This window comes from Embiotoca jacksoni, unplaced genomic scaffold (genome assembly GCF_022577435.1).
Source record: "Embiotoca jacksoni isolate LCO1_2020_lvr unplaced genomic scaffold, fEmbJac1.0.p SCAF_52, whole genome shotgun sequence".
In the NCBI taxonomy this organism is placed as follows: domain Eukaryota; kingdom Metazoa; phylum Chordata; class Actinopteri; family Embiotocidae; genus Embiotoca; species Embiotoca jacksoni.
In genome coordinates this window covers 1,306,815-1,326,236 of record NW_027185406.1, presented here as the reverse complement: position 1 = coordinate 1,326,236, position 19,422 = coordinate 1,306,815, and the positions used below count along the sequence as shown (strand labels likewise).

General features: G+C 42.7%; 1 protein-coding gene across 1 annotated transcript in view; it reads right to left on the bottom strand.

Annotated features, from left to right (window-relative positions):
* Positions 1-862: 862 nt before the first annotated feature.
* The window catches only part of LOC138212049 (exostosin-1), a 196,460-nt gene continuing 177,900 nt past the window's right edge, over positions 863-19,422 (bottom strand). The window contains exons 10-13 of the mRNA XM_069172284.1: positions 12,670-12,759; positions 5,139-5,299; positions 3,607-3,778; positions 863-1,671 (exon numbers count right to left, since the gene is read on the bottom strand). Coding sequence (XP_069028385.1) covers positions 1,486-1,671; positions 3,607-3,778; positions 5,139-5,299; positions 12,670-12,759 — 609 coding nt within the window. The 3' untranslated portion in view covers positions 863-1,485. The remainder of the gene's footprint in view (positions 1,672-3,606; positions 3,779-5,138; positions 5,300-12,669; positions 12,760-19,422) is intronic.

Below are 19,422 nucleotides of genomic sequence, written 5' to 3'. Positions count from 1 at the left end.
AAAAGTCATACTATAGCATTTCTTCCAAAATTGCATTAAAAAGTCATACTATAGCATGTCTTCCAAAATTGCATTAAAAAGTCGTACTATAGCATGTCTTCTAAAATTGCATTAAAAAGTCGTACTATAGCATTTCTTCCAAAATTACATTAAAAAGTCATACTATAGCATGTCTTCCAAAATTACATAAAAAAAGTCATACTAAAGCATGTCTTCCAAAATTATATAAAAAAAAAAAGTCATACTATAGCATGTCTTCCAAAATTGCATTAAAATATCATACTATAGCATGTCTTCCAAAATTATATAAAAAAAAAAAGTCATACTATAGCATGTTGTCTAAAATTGCTTAAAAAAATCACAACAGCAGGTCGTCTATTATTTTAACCAGAATATAAATTTTTCACACTTACCGTTACAAGTATTATCAGAGGTGATTAGCTCAAATGGTAGAGTGCTTGCTTAGTATGTAAGAGGCAGTGGGATCAATGCCCGCATTCTCCATTTTAGTCAAGGAGACTATATAGTACCTCGTCAAAAATTGACATATAGTAATTGTTGTTGCAAAAGTATATTCACAAGAAATATTATAGCAAGTTGTCACTATTATATGAAAAAGTCTTACCATAGCATGTCGTCCAAAATTGCATTCAAAAGTCAAACTAGAATATTTCGTCCAAAATTACATAAGAAATCCATACTTATTCATAATTATAAATAATTTGAACAAAATAAAAGTCATAAAACAGCTCACGGTAACGCACAAAGTCACTCTGAAACCTAGAGACGCAAGGATGGAATGAAAAAAAAAAAAAACTAAGGACGGGAGCAAGTAACAGAGCCGAGACCCATCTTCTCTCCTTATAACATAACATCTTTATTTATTTTTTTTTTCATTTGCTTCATACAGACATGAACTGCTGCTGAAAATCTACCGTAGTATACAGGAGGTGTATCGCCAAGTCTCTGGTTGTTTTTCGGTGTAGCAGCTGTCACGTGGTTCCCACACGAGTCCACGGCGAGTCTTTACTGTACATCTTCGTGACTGTTACTCATAAACCTCTGGAGATTTCTTTCCACGATAAATATATCTTTTAGATTTTTTTTTTTTTTTTTTTTTTTACATTATTTTTCAGGTCCTACACAGCACAGTTGTCTTGTTCAAACCATGCAACGCACACTGAACCGTCTGCGGTCGGGACTCGCTTTAACGCGTCCGCGTCTTTGTGTCTCCATGCTCGTTGTCGACCACGCGCACGCAGAATCAGCGTTTTGTCTTTTTTTTTTTTTTTTTTTTGTCCTCCACGTTAAACGTCTTGCACGCACCTCGGCAGTTTGTGATCTTTACGCGCAGTGCGTGTGTGAGTTTTTCCCTTCCCGTCCTCACCGGTGTTCGTTCAGCCGGTGTCTTCGTGTCCCTCCCGGGCGGGAGACCTACGAACACGCACACCTCCTCCGGTATCTGTCGCTCGCCGTTTTGTGTCCTCACAGCCTCTCGATGTCCCTGTATTTCTTCCTCAGGATGGAAACCTGGTCCCGGAACAGCACGGGGTCCAACCTCATCTGGGAGTGCACGAGGGGCATGAAGCCCAGCCAGTGGCTGAAGGCGTTGGTGCAGGTCTGTCGCTGGGCGAAGTGGTCCGGGTCGGCCCATCGGGACGCCTTGGAGCCCTTTGTTTTGGATAAACCACAGAGAGAGAGGAAGGGAGAGGGTGAACGCGTTAGGAAATGGTGCAAACCTTCATTTGCAGTACAGCACAGTAAAAAAAACAAAAACAAAAAAAAAACAGAGTATAAAGGATTAAATAGTAAACAAATGCAAAATTAGGTTTGGGTACCGAACAACCGAATTGCTTTTGGTATTATTTCTAATCAGCTCCCGGACGACTCCATGATGCTATCGCCTGCTGCTGCTCTGCTTCCTTCACCTGGTTATCTTATAAGGGCGGTGAGCGTGGGGAAGGAGTGGGGGGGGAGGGAGGGAGAGAGGGGTGTAGGGGGGGGGGGGTGAGTGTTGATCCCATGGGTGCCTTCTGCTGAGAAATGACTTGGATATGGAACAGTTGAGGGAGAGGTGGAGGGCAGCGGAGGCCTTTGGTAAGCTTCAGCATGGGCTCGTGGAGGAGATTGATCTGGTGGCAGCCGGGTCGGGCGGAATGACGAAAGTGAAGCGGTTTGTGCACTTTTAATGGAACGTAAATTAATTGTTAAACAACAACAACAACAAAAAAAAACCAGCCTCTTTGTCACTCCATTGAAACCGTTGCTGCTGGTAAAAAAAGTTCCCCAAAAGATGTCGGCTCCTTCCAACCTCGATCATGCCAAATGGCGATCTGCTGTTGCTCGAAGCGAAGCAACAAATCATGGGGTGAGAGGGGTAGTGGGGGGGGCAACAAGAAAGAGAGACACTCTCAGGAAAAAAGACAGGGTGAGCGAGCGAGGGAAGGAAAAGGGGGGGAGGGGGAGTAAATCTGTGTTTGCCGTGCTGCCTTCACAATTAAGACATTAATCACCGAGTCCATACTGCCGAGTCATCGTCCTGCCTGTGGTCAGGCCATCAATCAGAACCTGACACCGGGGCCGGCCACATGAACACACACACTCACACAACATGTAGGGATCTCCCAAAGAGAAGGTCGGGGCTGAATGTGGCCTCCAACTTTTCCACCATCACTCATCCGACACAGGAAGACGGGAATTTCTTCTCGTCTTCTTTTCTCTTTAATAAAAAAGGATGAAATTTTCGACCAGCAGTCGCGTCACGGACCCATTATTTGATAAAGGAGTCTCTACTTTTTTTATTTTATTTTTTTATTTTGGGGGTGTTTCCCGCTCTAACTACCACACGCATCTGACAGGACGCACGTTCCCGCTGACTGTCTCACACTTTTCCACCGATCACGCCGAGAAATGTAAAGGGAAGGGCGATTTTTAGCTGACGTGGATGTCGGCAACGCTAATGAGTCCAAAATACTGCCTCTTGGCAGATGTTTTGTGTGAAAGCAAATGCATTCAAAACTGTCTGTTCGACTACTTTTTGATAAGAATCCCACAATGCATTTCATGAGATGTGAAAATGACCGTTGGGGCATCGCCACAGCTGTCGGGTGACGACGCAAAATGATGCGTCTGAAATCTGATGAAGGTATTTTTGTGTAAAAACAAAAAAAAAACAACAACATTATAACAAATATAAGAAATATATGAACTGAGAAAAAAAAAAGATTTCCATTGAAAACAACAGAATAATGAAACGAGACTTTTTGCTTGCAAATCAAAAAGTTTTGCGAGTTGGACGTGGTGGGCGGGGACGCGCGCTGGAGACGGGAGTTTCTATTGGTGGTTTGATATAGATCCAAACAGTAAAGTTTTTGAAGTTTTTTTGGTTTTTGCTTGCATAATAAGAGTAATAAAATAATAAAAAAAATACCCCATAAATTGCCCACGGTTGTGATTACGAGTGTGAACGGTTATTATGTTAATCAAACCCTGTTGTCGACAGGTGACATGTCCACGGCCTGTCCTTTCGCTGAAAAGGAGCTTCCGCCTCCGTCGGCACGGCGGGCGAGTGTTTGTGCGTCCGCGGCGCGTAAAACTCCGTCCTACCTGGGTCATCATGGTCTCCTTGTACTGCTTCTTCTGCGTGACTTTGATCGGCGGTTGCTTGGTGACGGCCGAAACCAGGAAGTTCATCAGGATGTCTTCGCAGTTTGCCATGCGGTCCACCGTCGTCAGCAGGCTGGCCGGGACGTAGTGGGTGAACAGGTAGTGGTAGTACCTGGCACACAAACATAAGGGTGTGCGTTTATCTCTTCTATTCTATTCTATTCTATTCTATTCTATTCTATTCTATTCTATTCTATTCTATTCTATTCTATTCTATTCTGTATGGTGGATGTGTTGCACTCTCAGCAGCATGGGAGCACTAGATCACTGTCAACTCTGTTACCTCCCTGCCAAGGTCTGCCGTCCCTCAGTCTTACACACACACACACACACACACACACACACACACACACACACACACACACACACACACACACACACTCCACTTCCTCCCCGACTCATTATTTTCTACCTTGCGTTGGCATTTGAGAGTCAAAATAACAAAAGGACTAAAAGAGGCGCATTGAGCGTCTCGACAATAGAACAACAAGAGAGCTGTTTATCTGCGTGACAAGATGCTTGAAATCCCGTCTGAGAGCAACGCTCCCCTCCGTTCTATTTACCGCTCTGCTTGATTCTCCAGTTTAGCATTTTTTTATGCGAGCCCCAGTGTGCTTTTGACAATCGTTTTATTGGAGGAGGTGGAGGGAGATCGTATTACCCCCGTTTCCTGTTCTATTAGATGAAAGATGACTTTGAACGTGCGGAAGAAATACGTGTTTTCTGGGAGGTTGGAATAGATCAACACGAACAACGGCACCTCAAGAAAATGACAAAAGTGATGAAGGAGTAGCATAAATACAGCCTATAGTTTGACATTTAATTCATATTGAAATAAAAAAAAAAAAAATATATATATATATATTTCTGTCTGATGGAATATAAATATGTTTTCAATATAATGAAGTAATTTAAGGATCAATCAGCAACAGTGTGCGTTGAATAGAAAATCATGACTCGGGACATTTTGAAGTTCACCGTGAAGGTTGAACTGAAGGGAGTTGTTTGTGTCAATCAGCAGACGACAACTGAATACAACCCCTGAGATATTTGGGTGTGGGATGAGAGGCGTTTAAATATTAACAGCTGCTCTGCAGCGGTGGAGAGAATAAAATAAAGGCCTCTCGAAAAACACGTTTGGGAAGGAAATACCGGCGTTTCTTTTGATCATCATGAATGGGGTGACTCTTGTTCTTTAGGTCAAAAAAATGTCAAACATAATGGCTAATGAGGCCCAAAATTACACGTATAAGTGGGGCAGGTAGATATTTTAGTAACTGACTGACTATTAAATTATATTTTGCTACTAGAAAATACAATACAAGTTCAAATACAAACGTTCCTTTCCTTTGCTGCGTAATTAATGTTGCATAAAAGTGAAAAGCCGTTTTCTTTGAACAATAAAAATGACTGCGCAGCTTCACCGATCAGCAGGAAACGGCGTGGGTTATTTATTTGAATTGTTTCTGTACCTGTGGTAGAAAGCTGCTCCTGTGAGGACCATGGAGTAGTCATTGGTCCACTTGGAGGTGTAGCCCCAGCGCGATCTGGAACTATCCCAGTAGTGGCTCCTGGCCGGATAACCGACGATCCGCTCCGGAAAACTTTGCCATACGATAAAAGCAAAATCCACCTGTGGGAGGAGAAAGGAAGGAAAGAAGGACGGTGAGGGGAAGTAAAGTGAAAATGACAAAAGGAAGAGGAAAAAAGAAAAAGAAAAAGAAAATGGTGAAAAAGAGAAGGAAATGTGGCAGGACAACGAGAAAAGGACAGTAATAATATATAGAGCGTGGGAACCAGATAAACACAGTGGATTCAAAGCACCTGTCAAATGGCATTTCGCCCGCCAAGCCAACAAGCTGTCCTCTGCACACTATTTCAAATGCCAGGTTGAACGGTTTTCATCCAAACCGAAGCACTTTCCTTCAAAATGTCATTCAAAATATCAGCAGACTGGGTTGTTTGTTACAGCTTATACTTATTTCCTCCGTTGGAAATCCATTCAGTGTTTTGAAAGGGCAGATTATGGCTTTTATTGTGAAAAAAACAACAAAAAAACAAGAAGTGGGGAATTAACAGACCCAAATAAAATCAAGTTAATTTAAGTTTGAATTGAAGTAGTACACGTGTCAAAAAAAACTAAACATTATATCTGAACATGTTTTTCAGCATTTTGTTGTTGAAGGATCATTTTTGGACATTAGCTGACTAAGCATAATGCACGCTGCGGTTGAGATGATCCTGAAACCTCCGACAACACAAACAGCATCAGTATACACGACATCAAGCTCTCTGCTTCGGCTTCAGACGAGAAATCGCAGACGTGCACAGCTTCTCCCTTCTCCGTGCACGTCGCAGTGCTGCGCACTGTTTGCGCGCAACAGGAGCAGTCTCTAAACTTTTTTTTTTTTTTTTTTTTTTTTTTAATCCTCCCTTGTACACTATTCAGAACAGATTTTTGTCTATTTGCATCAACGTCTCGTCGATAAAAACTTGCCGCTCTTTTGATTCACTTTCTATTTCGTCTCGACACACATTGAGACCCAAATTCTTAAACCCCGTCTCCCGATCACGTTTCCCTCCCAGACGACCTAACTCCTTCCAATAAAAGAGGGAAATCTTAACGTGGTGTCTTCTGGAGCGCCTGTTGTCCTTGAAGAAGTTTAGCTGTCTGACGAAGACCCTCTTTTGAATTCAAAAACACCAGTGAGACGCACCGGAGAATAAAGGGGATCAGCGCATAATGAAATACTTGGCTAACACACACACACACACACACACACACACACACACACACCACCGCAGGTAGTGGGAGAGAAAATTAATTACCAGAATAGTAAAGGTAGAGAGACAGGAGTCGGGGAGGCGAGCAGCGAAAGTGAATGTTCTTTAGCGGTACCTCGCGGCTTCTGTCATGAATCGCGTGAGCAATTACTGTAAAGCGCCGTCGCTAAGCCGAGAAAGGTTGGAGCTGCCATCCTCAGTTCAGCTCCTGACGAACGGACATGTTAGCTCGCTGTGTGTGTGTGTGTGTGTGTGTGTGTGTGTGTGTGTGTGTGTGTGTGTGTGTGAACATGTGTGTGTGTGCGTGTGAACATGTGTTAGTTCGTGTCAGATGTCTCCACAGCTGTGCTCAAAGGATTAATAATATCATGCAAATATAATTTTGCCTTCAGAGATTAAAAGGTTCTTCGTAATGTGAAATGGCGTGTGTGTGTGTGTGTGTGTGTGTGTGTGTGTGTGTGTGTGTGTGTGTGTGTGTGTGTGTGTGTGTGTGTGTGTGGTTGGTTACGAGTGAGCGACTGACAAAACCGATTCTTTGCACTCATAATCTGTCTGTCTTAATTATGGTTTAAAACAGCGGTTTGATACGGTCGAGGAATTCAAAGGAGGATTGAATGTGTGTGTGTGTGTGTGTGTGTGTGTGTGTGTGTGTGTGTGTGTGTTTGTACTGGTTTTACTCATCTTGTGGAGACGTAATGGTCACACACAGTCACATTGTGGGGACAAAAGCAAGTCCTATGGTTCAGGTTAAGCTGAGTCTCCAGGATATTATAGTCAATGTAACGTCCTCTGAAGTGATGGAAAACTAGTCATCGTGTGTGTGTGTACTTGTTTTACTCACGTTGTGGGGACTTACTGTTCACGAAGTCACATTGTGGGGACAGAAAATCGAGTCCCTATAAAATGAATCATTAAATTTAAGGGTGAACACGTGGGTAAAGGTTATGGTGATGTTAGTGGTTATGGTTCAGATTAGGGTGAGTCTCCGGGATATTAAAGTCAATGTAATGTCCCCTGAAGTGATGGAAAACTAGTCTACGCGCGTGCGTGTGTGTGTGTGTGTGTGTGTGTGTGTGTGTGTGTGTGTGTGTGTGTAATATATACTAATAGATTCTACAAGGCCACAATTGATCTGGGGAGCAGAGGGTCAATCCAGCAATAGATCTGTTACAAATCTCTCTTGACATTCGGGGTTTAACGTGTCCAATGTTACGAGATGGAAAAGAGTTTACGTTTATCGAGCCCCTCCGGTAGTTGATGTTTTTCTACTGTGTTCTTCGAGAAGTTGTGTTTCCAATCTGTTTTTTGTTTTTTTTCTTTTTTGTTGTCGTCGTTGTTGTTGTTGTTGTTTTTTCGCTCCCCGTGAAGCGACGCCGCTGCGTCGCTGTCGCTGTCAACTCCGATCTGATTTCGGGATGATAAAAGGGTGAGAAATACGTCTTAAAACCGACGCAGCATCCGGCCGTCTGGGAGCGCTGTGGCTCTGATGAAGTTTTACCAGCAGTCTCGGTGTGATCCGAGACGACCAGCTGGGGTGTAAGGTCCACGCTGCGGCGGCTGCAGGTTCCCAGTTTGCTGTTCTCACCGAGTAGTCTGATTGGTGTGTGTGTGTGTGTGTGCGTGTGTGTGTGTGTGTGTGTGTGTGTGCGTGTGTGTGTGTGCGTGTGTGTGTGTGTGTGTGGTTACGTCTCGTCTGGATGGCTCCTGAAGCGTTCTCTATAGTTTCTTTGAATGATGTGCCTAAAAGCTCCTTCTGTGGAGGTTGGAGCGTTTTGCACCGCAACACCATGGTCTGAGCTCTGTCCAAACACTTTACGCTAAATGCCCATTTTTGCAGGCGCCGTTTATATTTTGATTCAGGATTTAAATTAGTTAAAACAGAGGTTAAAGGTCGTCCGAGACTCCCCCCCCCCCCCCCCCAGGGAGAACGGCAGTCTCTCTAGCGGGTGGCCCGAATGGTAAATGTTTAGTCGCGTTTTTGTGAGCGCTGCTACGTGACTATTAAATCTACCAGAAAACATGTTTATCAAATTCTTTCAAAAGCAAATATCTGCGCGTTTAAGTCAGGAGGTGTGGAGACTTTCGCTGAAATTTGTAGGCGCGCCGGTGTAACGAACGAAAATGCTGACAGACTTTTGGGCAAATGTGGAATAAAAAAAAAAAAAAAAAAAAAAAAATGGCCGCGCTCGGGAGCCGTCGGTGATAAAGCAGCACAGCTTGAAACTTTATTAACCTTATTTGAGACCAACTGACGAAATTAAATGAGGCAGGAAGTCTCAAACTGTCCGTCCGATTCCTGATACGCTCTCGCTGGGGGACTGAAATGGACGACTGGATGAGTCTTCTGAACAGTAACACATTTTTTTGCTATATGAGGAACTCTTTCTCGATCTAATATCTTTTTTGTTTAATCGTAACGGCAAGGCGGATTGGCTAAAAGTGCCATAAATTTCCTGATGTAAATAAACTTAGGTAATAGAAGGGTTTAAAAAAAAAAGAAGAAGAAGAAAAGCCATAAACGTCATATCTATATCGTTCCTATGAATTTATAATTGTGTAAATCCACACTGACTACCGTGCATACTGATGAAAATTAGAACATTTCAATAACAACCTCAATATTGCCTTTTAAATGAGAGCAGGTTCAAAAAAAAAAAAAAAAAAAAAAAAAAAAAAATCTGCCACTGCTGCTATTTCTACATCCACCATATTGAAAATGTCGTCCAAAGGGCATAACGCCGCCGCACGCTTGGCCGCCCAATGAGACGGAAGCTTTGTCTGTTTTTTTTGTTTTTTTTTCTTCTTTTCGGTCGCCTTCCCGTCTCTAATCTCTCCTCACGGAATAATCATACATTTAATGAGCTGAAACAATGTAATTATGGAATTGGCACAGCCACTCTTCCACCGAGGTATTGCAGTTTGAAAAAGTCCTATTAAATGTGTAATGTTCTCTCTCTCTCTCGCACATTTTCAGTCACTTGACATATTTCATCTCCTTTCAATAAATCCCCCTCACCGCGCTAAAAGGGCAATTTGAGCGACGGGTTAGTGAGCACGACGAAGATCCACTCCACTCCCTCTTTACGATCTTCCTCTCCGTCTCGACGTCCCCTTCCTCCTCCCGCCTTCATAAAACAACGAGCCGCGCGGCCGTTAAAGTTTAGTCGCAGGGAACTTGCGATCAGGCTGAGGCCTTAAAACTTTGTACAGTTTTTCACCTGCAATTTAGTATTTTAAAGCACAAAGTTAATTCAAGTTTTAACCCTGAAGATTTTCACATTTTTTTTGTTTTTTTTATCAATAATGTATTTACATTCTATAATTACATTGCTATCCAGTAGTTTTTATTGTTTGTGGATGAATCTGTCCTTCCTGCCCGTCGACAAATCGGCCATCCGTATCTATTATACGTTATACACGCGTGTAAACCAGCGTAACTCTTGATTTTATGAAACAGTTTTGTTAATTCGCTAATTTTCTGCAGACCTGCGCGGTATTAATGCTGCCGGAAAGCATTCGAATGGTGAAACGCAAAGTGACTTTTATTGCGAAGCAAAAACGCGTCCACAATATAAAGGCAGCGGTCTTGGTTGGATTTTAAACAAGAGAAGTGATAAAAGAAACAATACATGTGCGTGACATTTGTTTGAAGAAATCTGTAGCGTGATTTGAAGTGCGGACAAAGAAATATGTGATATATTTGACTACATTTATTGTATTATATTATTATTGATGGATTTGTGTTTTCTTTTTTGGTTCACGGCAAGCTTTGATTCAGTTTTGAGGTCAAATTCACGCAATGATTAAAAAAAAAAAAAAAAAAAAAAAAAAAAAAAAAATTATTAAAACGTCAATTATATACAAAAATTCACTCCTCTGAAAGAAATAATAATAATAATAAAAAAAAACATACAGGCTAAATGTGTGCATTTACCTTTAAATCTAAAGTCTGTGTCTGCCTGCTAAATGAATGTCCCCATTTTTCTATTTTTTATATTTCAATGCTTTTAACCCTTTCAGGTTCTCTAACTGATTAAATTTAAAAAAAAAAAAAAAAAGTGGGGATACAAATATCATTTCCTGTCTTTGACAATTCACTGCTTTCTCATTTGTTCTAAAACAAATGTCAGACTATCAAACCGCTGGGGTGTTTCTCATCCTCGCCTTTCAGTAACAAGTGAGACTTTAATCAAAGAGGTGCTCTGTGTTTTGACAGTGTAATGATACGGGCACGGAGGTAATGGCTCCCGTAAAAGTCCCGACTCTGCGAAAGCACTTTGTTTTTCATTAAGCCCTCCTTCAATCTGCCCTTCTGGTTTCCTTTCCTTACTTCCTCTCACCTTTATCCTTCCTTTCTTCTCCTTTCACCCTACGTGTTTCCTTTTCTTCCCATTTCCTCGTCTGGTTTTCCTTCACCTATTTGTCCTTTTCCTGCTGCTTTGCATGCCCTCTTTTCCTTCCTCTCTGTATTTTCTTTCCTTCCTTCCCACCTTTCCTCAGAGTTAAGTTGAAAGAACACCATCTTGATAGCATCTATCGTAACATCCGCACTCCGCGCGGTAATTTAATTAAGACTGGATCTCCAGGATCCTCTCCTGGCGGTAAATCAGCGCGCCTCGACGCCGCTGACGTCCGTAATCAGAAGTGTTTGCTTTGCTTCCAGTCTGTTGTTTCTACGCTCGACTTCCCCGCTCACTTTGATTTCGTCTGATGCTTTTAGAACCGTCCTTTAAAAGGCAAAGCACATTTTCCACCTCCGGTTCAGTGGTCGCTGCACTGTTTTGGCAGAGCGAGGCAACTCATTTGTAATGAATGGTATTCATGAGTGTGCGTGAACGGACTGCCTCATTTCAGCGAGGATCGATACGGTGTTAAGATATCACCACCTTTCACCGCCGGCTGACACCAAACTACGCAGATCGGAGCTGGTTATATAAACATATCCAGAGCGTTAAAGTGTGTTTATTCAGGAGTTGTTGTTTTTTTTGAAGTGGTTATTTTCTATCAAAGGAGAGTAAACTGCAGAAATAAGAAATGTATTTCCCCGATTGTGCCAAAGTGTCACAAAGGTTTGGTTCGACATCAGATTTTCAGAAGTTACTCGGAGGCTTTTTTTTTTATTGAAGCTGGGAAAGTTTACATATCAATAACTCAATGCAATGTTACCAGAGTTTCAGTTACTTTTTCCAAAGACGTCAATTAGTCCTCAACCTAGAAACCTTTACTACAGTGGCCATGAGAGCTCGGTGAGTCGCAACTTGGAGAAAGACTATATTCAGAAAAACACGCTGCAAAAGACACAATCTACAACGTTAATGTTTCCAGATTTAAAAAATATGATCTACACGGCTGGGGCTCGCAATAGTTGTAGCAAACAAACAGAAAAATGAAGTCATTTTCCAACACCACTGACAGATAGTCGACTTCATGAGCCACAAACTACTCCCACGACACACTTTTACCAGCTGTGTGTGTATTAGTTTTTTATGCCCCCCTGGAAACATTTCCATTTCTGCTGTTGTGCAGTGTTTTCTGTCTTTGGCTGTATTTATTGTTTGCTGTGCGCATGTTGTCCAACTGGTCAAGATCATTTTTGGGGATTTGCTTGTTTTGTCTTTATGCGTGATCTGAAGTTGCTGAGCTGTCGGGGCCCATTTTTAAACCGATCAGAAAATATATATATATAAAAAATAAAAATAAAAAATCAGCCAAAAATGCATTTGGCTATCTCGTAGCAGCTAATAAAACCCGCCCGAAAAAGTCGTAATTTCAGATGATAAAAATTGTTGGTCGCTGGTTAGAATTTAGAAGTTGATTTTTCTACCTGTGACTGTAAAGTCCGGATGGTTAATCTGCCAAGATTATTATTTAAACAACATGTGCCGTGAGAACAGAAACCTCCGGTCGCACCGACAGTAACTAAAGGAGGACTGTAATTTTTTTGAAACGTAATATTTCAAATTGATCTGAATCTGAAGCATTGCGCGGTTGTGTTTTCGGGCAGGCGGCCGACGGTGAGTTTACTTCTTCCCTCCAGCTGCTTAGTTAATTGCGATTCCAATCCAGATGTCTGATAACCGGTGCTCCGGTGGGGTCGTGTCCTGGGAGTGTCGCCGTCTCACCTCATTTTGTTGATAAAGCGTCAGTGTCTCAGTTCACCAGTTTGTGAAACGTCGGTGTTGTGGAGACGTTGGGCTTGACAAACTATCGGCGACTCACCTCATTGGTCGAGAGCACCGAGTCTTCATCCAGACTGAGCACGGCGTCCGTGACGATGACGTCGTGGGGGAAAAAACGACTGCTCATGGTCTGCGGACGGAGAGAGAAAAGCAGGAGTTCCATCAATATAGTAAACCCATCAAAGGCCCGTCTGTTAATTGATAAAGTTTTACTCAAGCAGAGCAGTTTCAGTGAAAAAAACGAAAAAAAAATCTTGTTTACTTGTTTTAAAAAGTATAGGGAGGAGAGGTGAACAAATCCAGACCAAAAAAAAACCCCAACAAATGTGTTTGTTTCACCCCCAACTGTGTCTATCGATCAACGAGCTCACTTAATAGGTTTTGTGTGAGTCTTCATCAATTCAGTGGCTAACAGAAAGCGTGGTAGACCTTGATACATTAGCCTAACGATGGCTGCTGCTCATGTTATCGACTTGTAATTAAAGTGTGAATTATTTAACTGTTGGCGAAGAGAAGGAAAGAGGGCAAAAATGTTGGGCGTATGGAGAAAAAAAACAAAAAACAACAGGGTTCAGCTGAGGTTTCAAACAAATTACCCGCTGAAAAATATGTACGGGGTCAAAACAGGGGACATTTGATCCAGTTTAATTATTCATGCGTAAGAGATACGTTAAAAAATAAAATCTTTGGCATCAGAATCGTGACATCACTTCCTTTTTTTGGGGTGGATCCTTCTGGTGGAGTTTCGTTAAACAGAAACGTAACGTGGCCGTGCAGTTAGTTTGATGACGGTGAGTGGCATAATGGATCAAATTAAAGTGATTTGAGCTTTTTTTTTTACAAAATATATATACGTGGAATTTCTGTCTCTTTATGTCATCAAATAATAATAGCAATTGTGCATTCTGTTTTTTGATTGTAACGAAAAACGCTGCAGGTTTTAGTACAAAATTTGTTCCCTTCATACAATCCCCCAAATTTTTTTTTTTAAAAATCGCAAATTTCACATGACTTAAATATGCAGTTGTCTGTCGTTCCAAAACCTAAAGGATGATCGAATGTAATACGAAAACATTACCTTTAAAGGTCTCTTTTGAAGTATTTCACTATGGAAGGTTAGCTGAGCTAAACACGCTCATTTCAGTTTCCCCCACAGTAGCCGAAAACATGAAAAATACTTGGGTAAAAATGGCTATAAAGTTTTTTTTTAATTTTTTTATCTCGGGTTATCTCATCTAATGTCGCTGACATGAAACCTTCCCGTTACCTACCGTCACTGCGGTGACATTTCAAATTCATGGCCGGCTATAAAGTAGATTACATTTACACCCCCCCCTCCGCCCCCCAGGAGTAATATTAAGAAGCTTATTTAGCAAAGTGAGACCGCAAACAACCGCGAGGTTAACGTCTGCTCCCGTCTCGACTTAATGAGCCGACGGATGCGGAGTTGAAATTCATCGAGAAATTAAACGTGACATCAAATGAATTTGAACACAACCCCCCCTCCCCCCCCCCCCCAAATTCCTCCGATCACTTCAGTGACACGTAAAGATTCTGCGTTAAAACAACTTCTTAAAGTGAGAACTGTCAGCATAAAGTGTATTTTCCTTTGATGGTGGTCCTATAATCAGCACGCAGGTAATTAGTCCAGTCAGGACAGAGCTCGTGGTGTGCAACAGCTTCTCAGCTTCCTCAGGGAAACCCCACTTAGAGAGGAACTGGCTGCAGGAAATTAGCCACATGCCTGATAATCAACCGCATCCATCCGGACATAATGGTATGAATGTAATAAATGTATTATATCGAAGACCATATGCGCAATCACCAACCTCTCAGGCAAAGTCTTTGCATCATGCTTTCACTACATTTCCCAGCATCCTTGATGTCATATTTTGTCTGACGTTTATTTCAAATGGCGACTTTGTTTTGGTGCTTTCTTTCTTTTTTCTTTTTTTTTTTTTTCAGCTCGTGGTCTCATTTCATCAAACTGCTACGTTGATCATTTCCACTACTTCCTGTTTGCTACGTATCTGCACTGGTGGTGTACACGTATAGGAACATTCGTAGACTCTGTGTGACTTTCTGTCGAGCTCGGCATTTCAACCGTTGACTTTGGAGAACAGCAGTCGATGAAACAATCGCAACTCGAGGTCCACCGGCCGGCTCGCTGATTAGCTTTTGGCCAGATCACCACGGTCCTCCTCTTGACCACAGCTTATCAGTTTTGCTTGTATTAGTAGATGCACAGACGAGAGCTAGTTCGGGCGGAGACTTTCAAACTTCCAGATGCAAATGAGCAAATGCTGGCATGCTAACAGGCTAAACCGAGACGGTAAACAACGTATAACACATATTACACCTGCTAACCATCGCCACCATGTTACCATTGCTGTTGCGATAATATGTTTAATACAATTTTCCCAAGTTAACAGTACACCCAGCACGAAACCTATCCAGTGCGTGTTAGCTCTGGTTTTTGCACTGCCCGCGGTCGACTAAATGCTGTGTGGATGCTTTTCCATCTGCGAAGGATTTATACAAGTCTCTTGGCCTGAAAATGGGCGAACTGAAAGACACTCAATACGGTAATAAAATAACACCCTTTGGCACTCCGAGTCCTATAAATGACAGCATTGGCACCGGCCTTCAAAACCTCATATTGGCTGAATCCCACAGTGTGTCTTGTCTGTAACTGTCTGAGTAACCCAACCCCGCCATCCCCCCCCCCCCCCCCCCACACACACACTGCATGCCTCCCCCTCCGGCTGGTGTCAATGCTTCCCCGCCTCTGGACAGAGATTAGATCCCGCTGAGATCTCTGGCAGTTCAACGGTCTGAACCTTATCTTTGTCGCTCTCTTTCCACTCATTTCCTCCCTTTACACATTCGCCACGACGAGCGCCACTTCAAGGGGAGTCTGTGGAGATATCTGGGCCGCTTTTATGTCACGATGCCTGTAAATTACGGCTGGAAGTCGAAAGATCGCGGCGCTCTCTGCAGCGCCGTCGTCAACCGTGAGCAGCCACTTTCTGTCGGCGTGAACATTTCACTCGTCGTTATCGGGTGCGAGAGATGTTCGTTTCAATAATCTGTCACCACACTTGGGGTTGACACGCACTTATCAGATGATTCAGTTTCACGTGTTTTAAATGCTTAGATGTGAAACATATAGAGTGTGGCACGCAACTTCGCGAAACCGCTGTCGCGGCAAAGCGTGTAATACGCACACCTGTCCACCGGAGGGTAGCGCATCAGTGTCACGACTTCGCTTCGGGACGCTGATGCGTGTCGTGTGATATGGGAATACAAAACCACGTGGAAACCCATGTTTTTAGGGTTAGCGGAGAAAAAAAACACGTGATTACGTTTGACGGAAAAAAACAAAAAAAAAAACCACTTGATCCACCTCACAGGGACTCAGCAGCCTTTGAACTTTGTCGTATTACCTCCATGTTTTGTCACATGACCTGCCTCTGTTTGCCTTTGTGTGTGCTGTACTGGTCTTTGTTCTTTTAACCTGTTGCCTTTTTCGTAAAGCACCGCACCAGCTGGGTTTCGATGTGTGCTACATAAATAACATTTCACTCACTTATGTGCGCAAGAGCTCACGTGGATTTAAATGGAGTTAAAGCCGCACTTATCTCCATTCAAATTAACAAGAAATTGAATTGTGTAATGTGAACGGAGATGTTCGCAGCGGTGAACCCGCAGAGATCAACAGACTCCCCTCTCAGCTGTGTGGAGTTCGTTTTATCTCGGTTGTGGTTTTATGGCTCGCAACTTTACTGCTTGTGTTTACTTCAAATCGCTCTTATGAAGCTCAGGGAGACGATTTGAACAACAACAAAAAAAAAATGACGGGAGTAACCGGACTATATAGGTGCAGAGGACAAAATAAAAAAAAAAAAAATGGAGAAAGTGGAGCGTTTATCAGGTGAAGAGCCAAGCTGGTTTGTTGAAGTTGTTGGAAACCGAAACAGAGCTGAAAGGACTCCGAAGGGATGCTCATGTTGCTCTGTGGATGTCGGAGGGACACTGTTTGCTGTAATGTCAGTCATAACAATGTTTTATTAGGGATTCATATTTCAGATGTTGTGAAGACAAGAAAATCAGGGTGTGTTGACTTTGTAGTTGTATTTGGCTACAAAAAAAAACAAAACAACAAGTGTACGAATTTTGCCAGTTTCTAAATGAAGCCTAAAATAATCTTTCCAGCCGAATGAAAACTGAAATAACAACCTAAAGGATATTTAGAGGTCAACACGAGGCCATCAATTCTTCTCTAAGTCGGCCGCCCCGACCTTCTGTTCAATCAGTATTTCAACATTAGGTCCTGCTTGACCTTTGAACTCTTCACTTTTCCGCTTCCTTCGCTGGTAATTTAAATGCACGGCTACGGAGTCGGGATCGACGTGGAGGATGAACTTATCGATATGAAATTCAGTGGGCGAGACCTCAAGACAAGTAATATTGAGAGGAGATTGATGAAGGGGAGATATAGTCGACATATCAACAGCGACAAGAGGGGGAGTCCACGGATCGCCGCTGCGACGATATCGACGCGTGCGGCTCGTAAACGCTGAGCAAGCAGGGCGAGCGATGAGGATCAACCGAGTTCTGTTCCCTTCAGGGACGTAACGTTTAAATGAAATGATCCCCGAGTCCTGAAGGGAGGGTTAGGGTTAGGGTTAGGGTTAGGGGCAACGCGGATGTTGGCGTACAGTCGAGGCGGAGTCATGCCTCCGTTCTTGTAGGTATTCAGCCTCCGATTCGTACGGCGGCAGGTCAACGAGCACAATCGCACCTCGGATCAAAAGACCTGACCTCAAAACCTTCACCGGGCCTCGACGGGGCCGAGCGGTCCTTACGTCACGAGGAATTACGCGTGAAGTTTTGGAGTCCATGCAGCTCCAGTGCTGCTGTCATTAAAGCGAAAGGAAGGCAAAACAAACACTGAGATATTCTGAAGGTGAAACTGAAATTCTTTTAATGAAAAAAAATTAGACGCAAAGCACAAGACTGGCTATCAGTAACGGGATCGAACTTTTGGATCATTGAAAATAGAACCCAAAGAGTCGGTTAAATACTGATCGTGAATGTGGTGTGTGTGTGTGTGTGTGTGTGTGTGTGTGTGTGTGTGTGTGTGTGTGTGTGTTTTTAGTAGATCTGACTTGAGATAAAAAAAAACAAAAAAACAGTGGAGTCAAGCAGAGAGAGAGAGAGAGAGGGAGGAAGTAAAAGCTTGATGGAGTGGATCCACTCAACATTACAGAGCAGATACACTCATAACCGACAGCAAATTACTCCGCCGCCGCGCTCCGACGAGGAAAAAAAAAAAAAAAAAACCCCACTAACTTCCCGTGCGCGTGTGTTTGCGCGTCGTTATAACAGCGGGAACAAACACGAGCGAGCCCGCTCGGATGGAAACAACACCGAAGAGCATCTGTCTGGGGCCGCGCGACAATATACCGCGCGACTAATTATAGGACCGAACGCAACGCAATATGGCCTCCGAGAGGTGTTCTACTGTCGCCCGTGGAAACATCCTTCTCGCATTTTCAACGGGGAGTCGTTTACATGAAAACAAACAGAGGCAATTAGACGACAAAGCGCGAGGATCAGAGAGAAAGTTGACATGGAGAGAGGGCGAGCGAGAGAGAGCGAGAGAGAGAGGTCGGCACGTTAGTGAGTATTTTGAAGAAGCTCAATTGTTTCATGAGAAAATTTGTAAAAATGAAAAAGACTACCCCCCCCCACTGCCCACTTCTCTCTTTATGAAACATCACATAATAGCTACAGCTCCTCTCTGTGTGTGTGTGTGTGTGTGTGTGTGTGTGTGTGTGTGTGTGTGTGTGTGTGTCAGATTATCAATTAGAGATGCTGCAAATGAGAACAATCCCAGCAAAGTCACACTCTTGGCTCAGGTGTCCAATAGCAACAGGCAATCAAAAGCTCACGTTGCTTCAGATGAAGAGTCTATCTAAAACAAAAAACAAAACAAAAAAAAAAGCATCATTCCCTGCCTCCCTCCTCTGCACCAATACAAGACTCCGGGGAGGGTTTACGTGAAGATATACAGTCAATATCCGCTATGGATTTGAGTTCAAAGTTGGTGTGGATGTTGGATATGATGCCGTTTGATCACATTTACAAAAAAAATATAAAAAATGAGCTTGACCTTGATTTGATCTCAACCAACTTTATACCTGCGCTCCGAATCGCATACTATTTTTTTTTTTTTTTTTTTACTTTTAGTACGGGACTGCAGCTACCCTTAAAAAAAAAAAGGTATGTACCGTCGGATGCAGCGTGTAAACAATCGGTATGGAGGTATTTTTGTCTTTATTATGCAAGCAAAAAAAAAAAAAAAAAAAAAAAAGTTTTGAAAGCAAATTTCTCACCCTGCAAGTTTGTAAGTACAAATATAAAAATTGAGAATATAATTATTTGACAGTTTTGTTAGTTTTGGTCACGGAATTCAAACCGTCGCTTTCAAAGATGGGATCGGCATGACAACGTGAAATATAACCAAAGTTAGAGCCGAGTCGTCACTTTTAAAGCATTTCACTAGGAACGAGTGATATAACTTAAGCAGACGTCTGGTGTCCTCTGCTGTCGGGACGCGGCCAATCCACCAATAGAATCTCCCGTCTCCTGCGTACGTCCCGCCCACTACATCCAACTCATTGGTTTTTGATTTGAAAGTCAAGGTTTTAACGACCGAAACTAAAAAAACAAAACGTTTGCACTGCAAATAATCATATTCTCAGTTTACATATTTTTTTTTACTTAC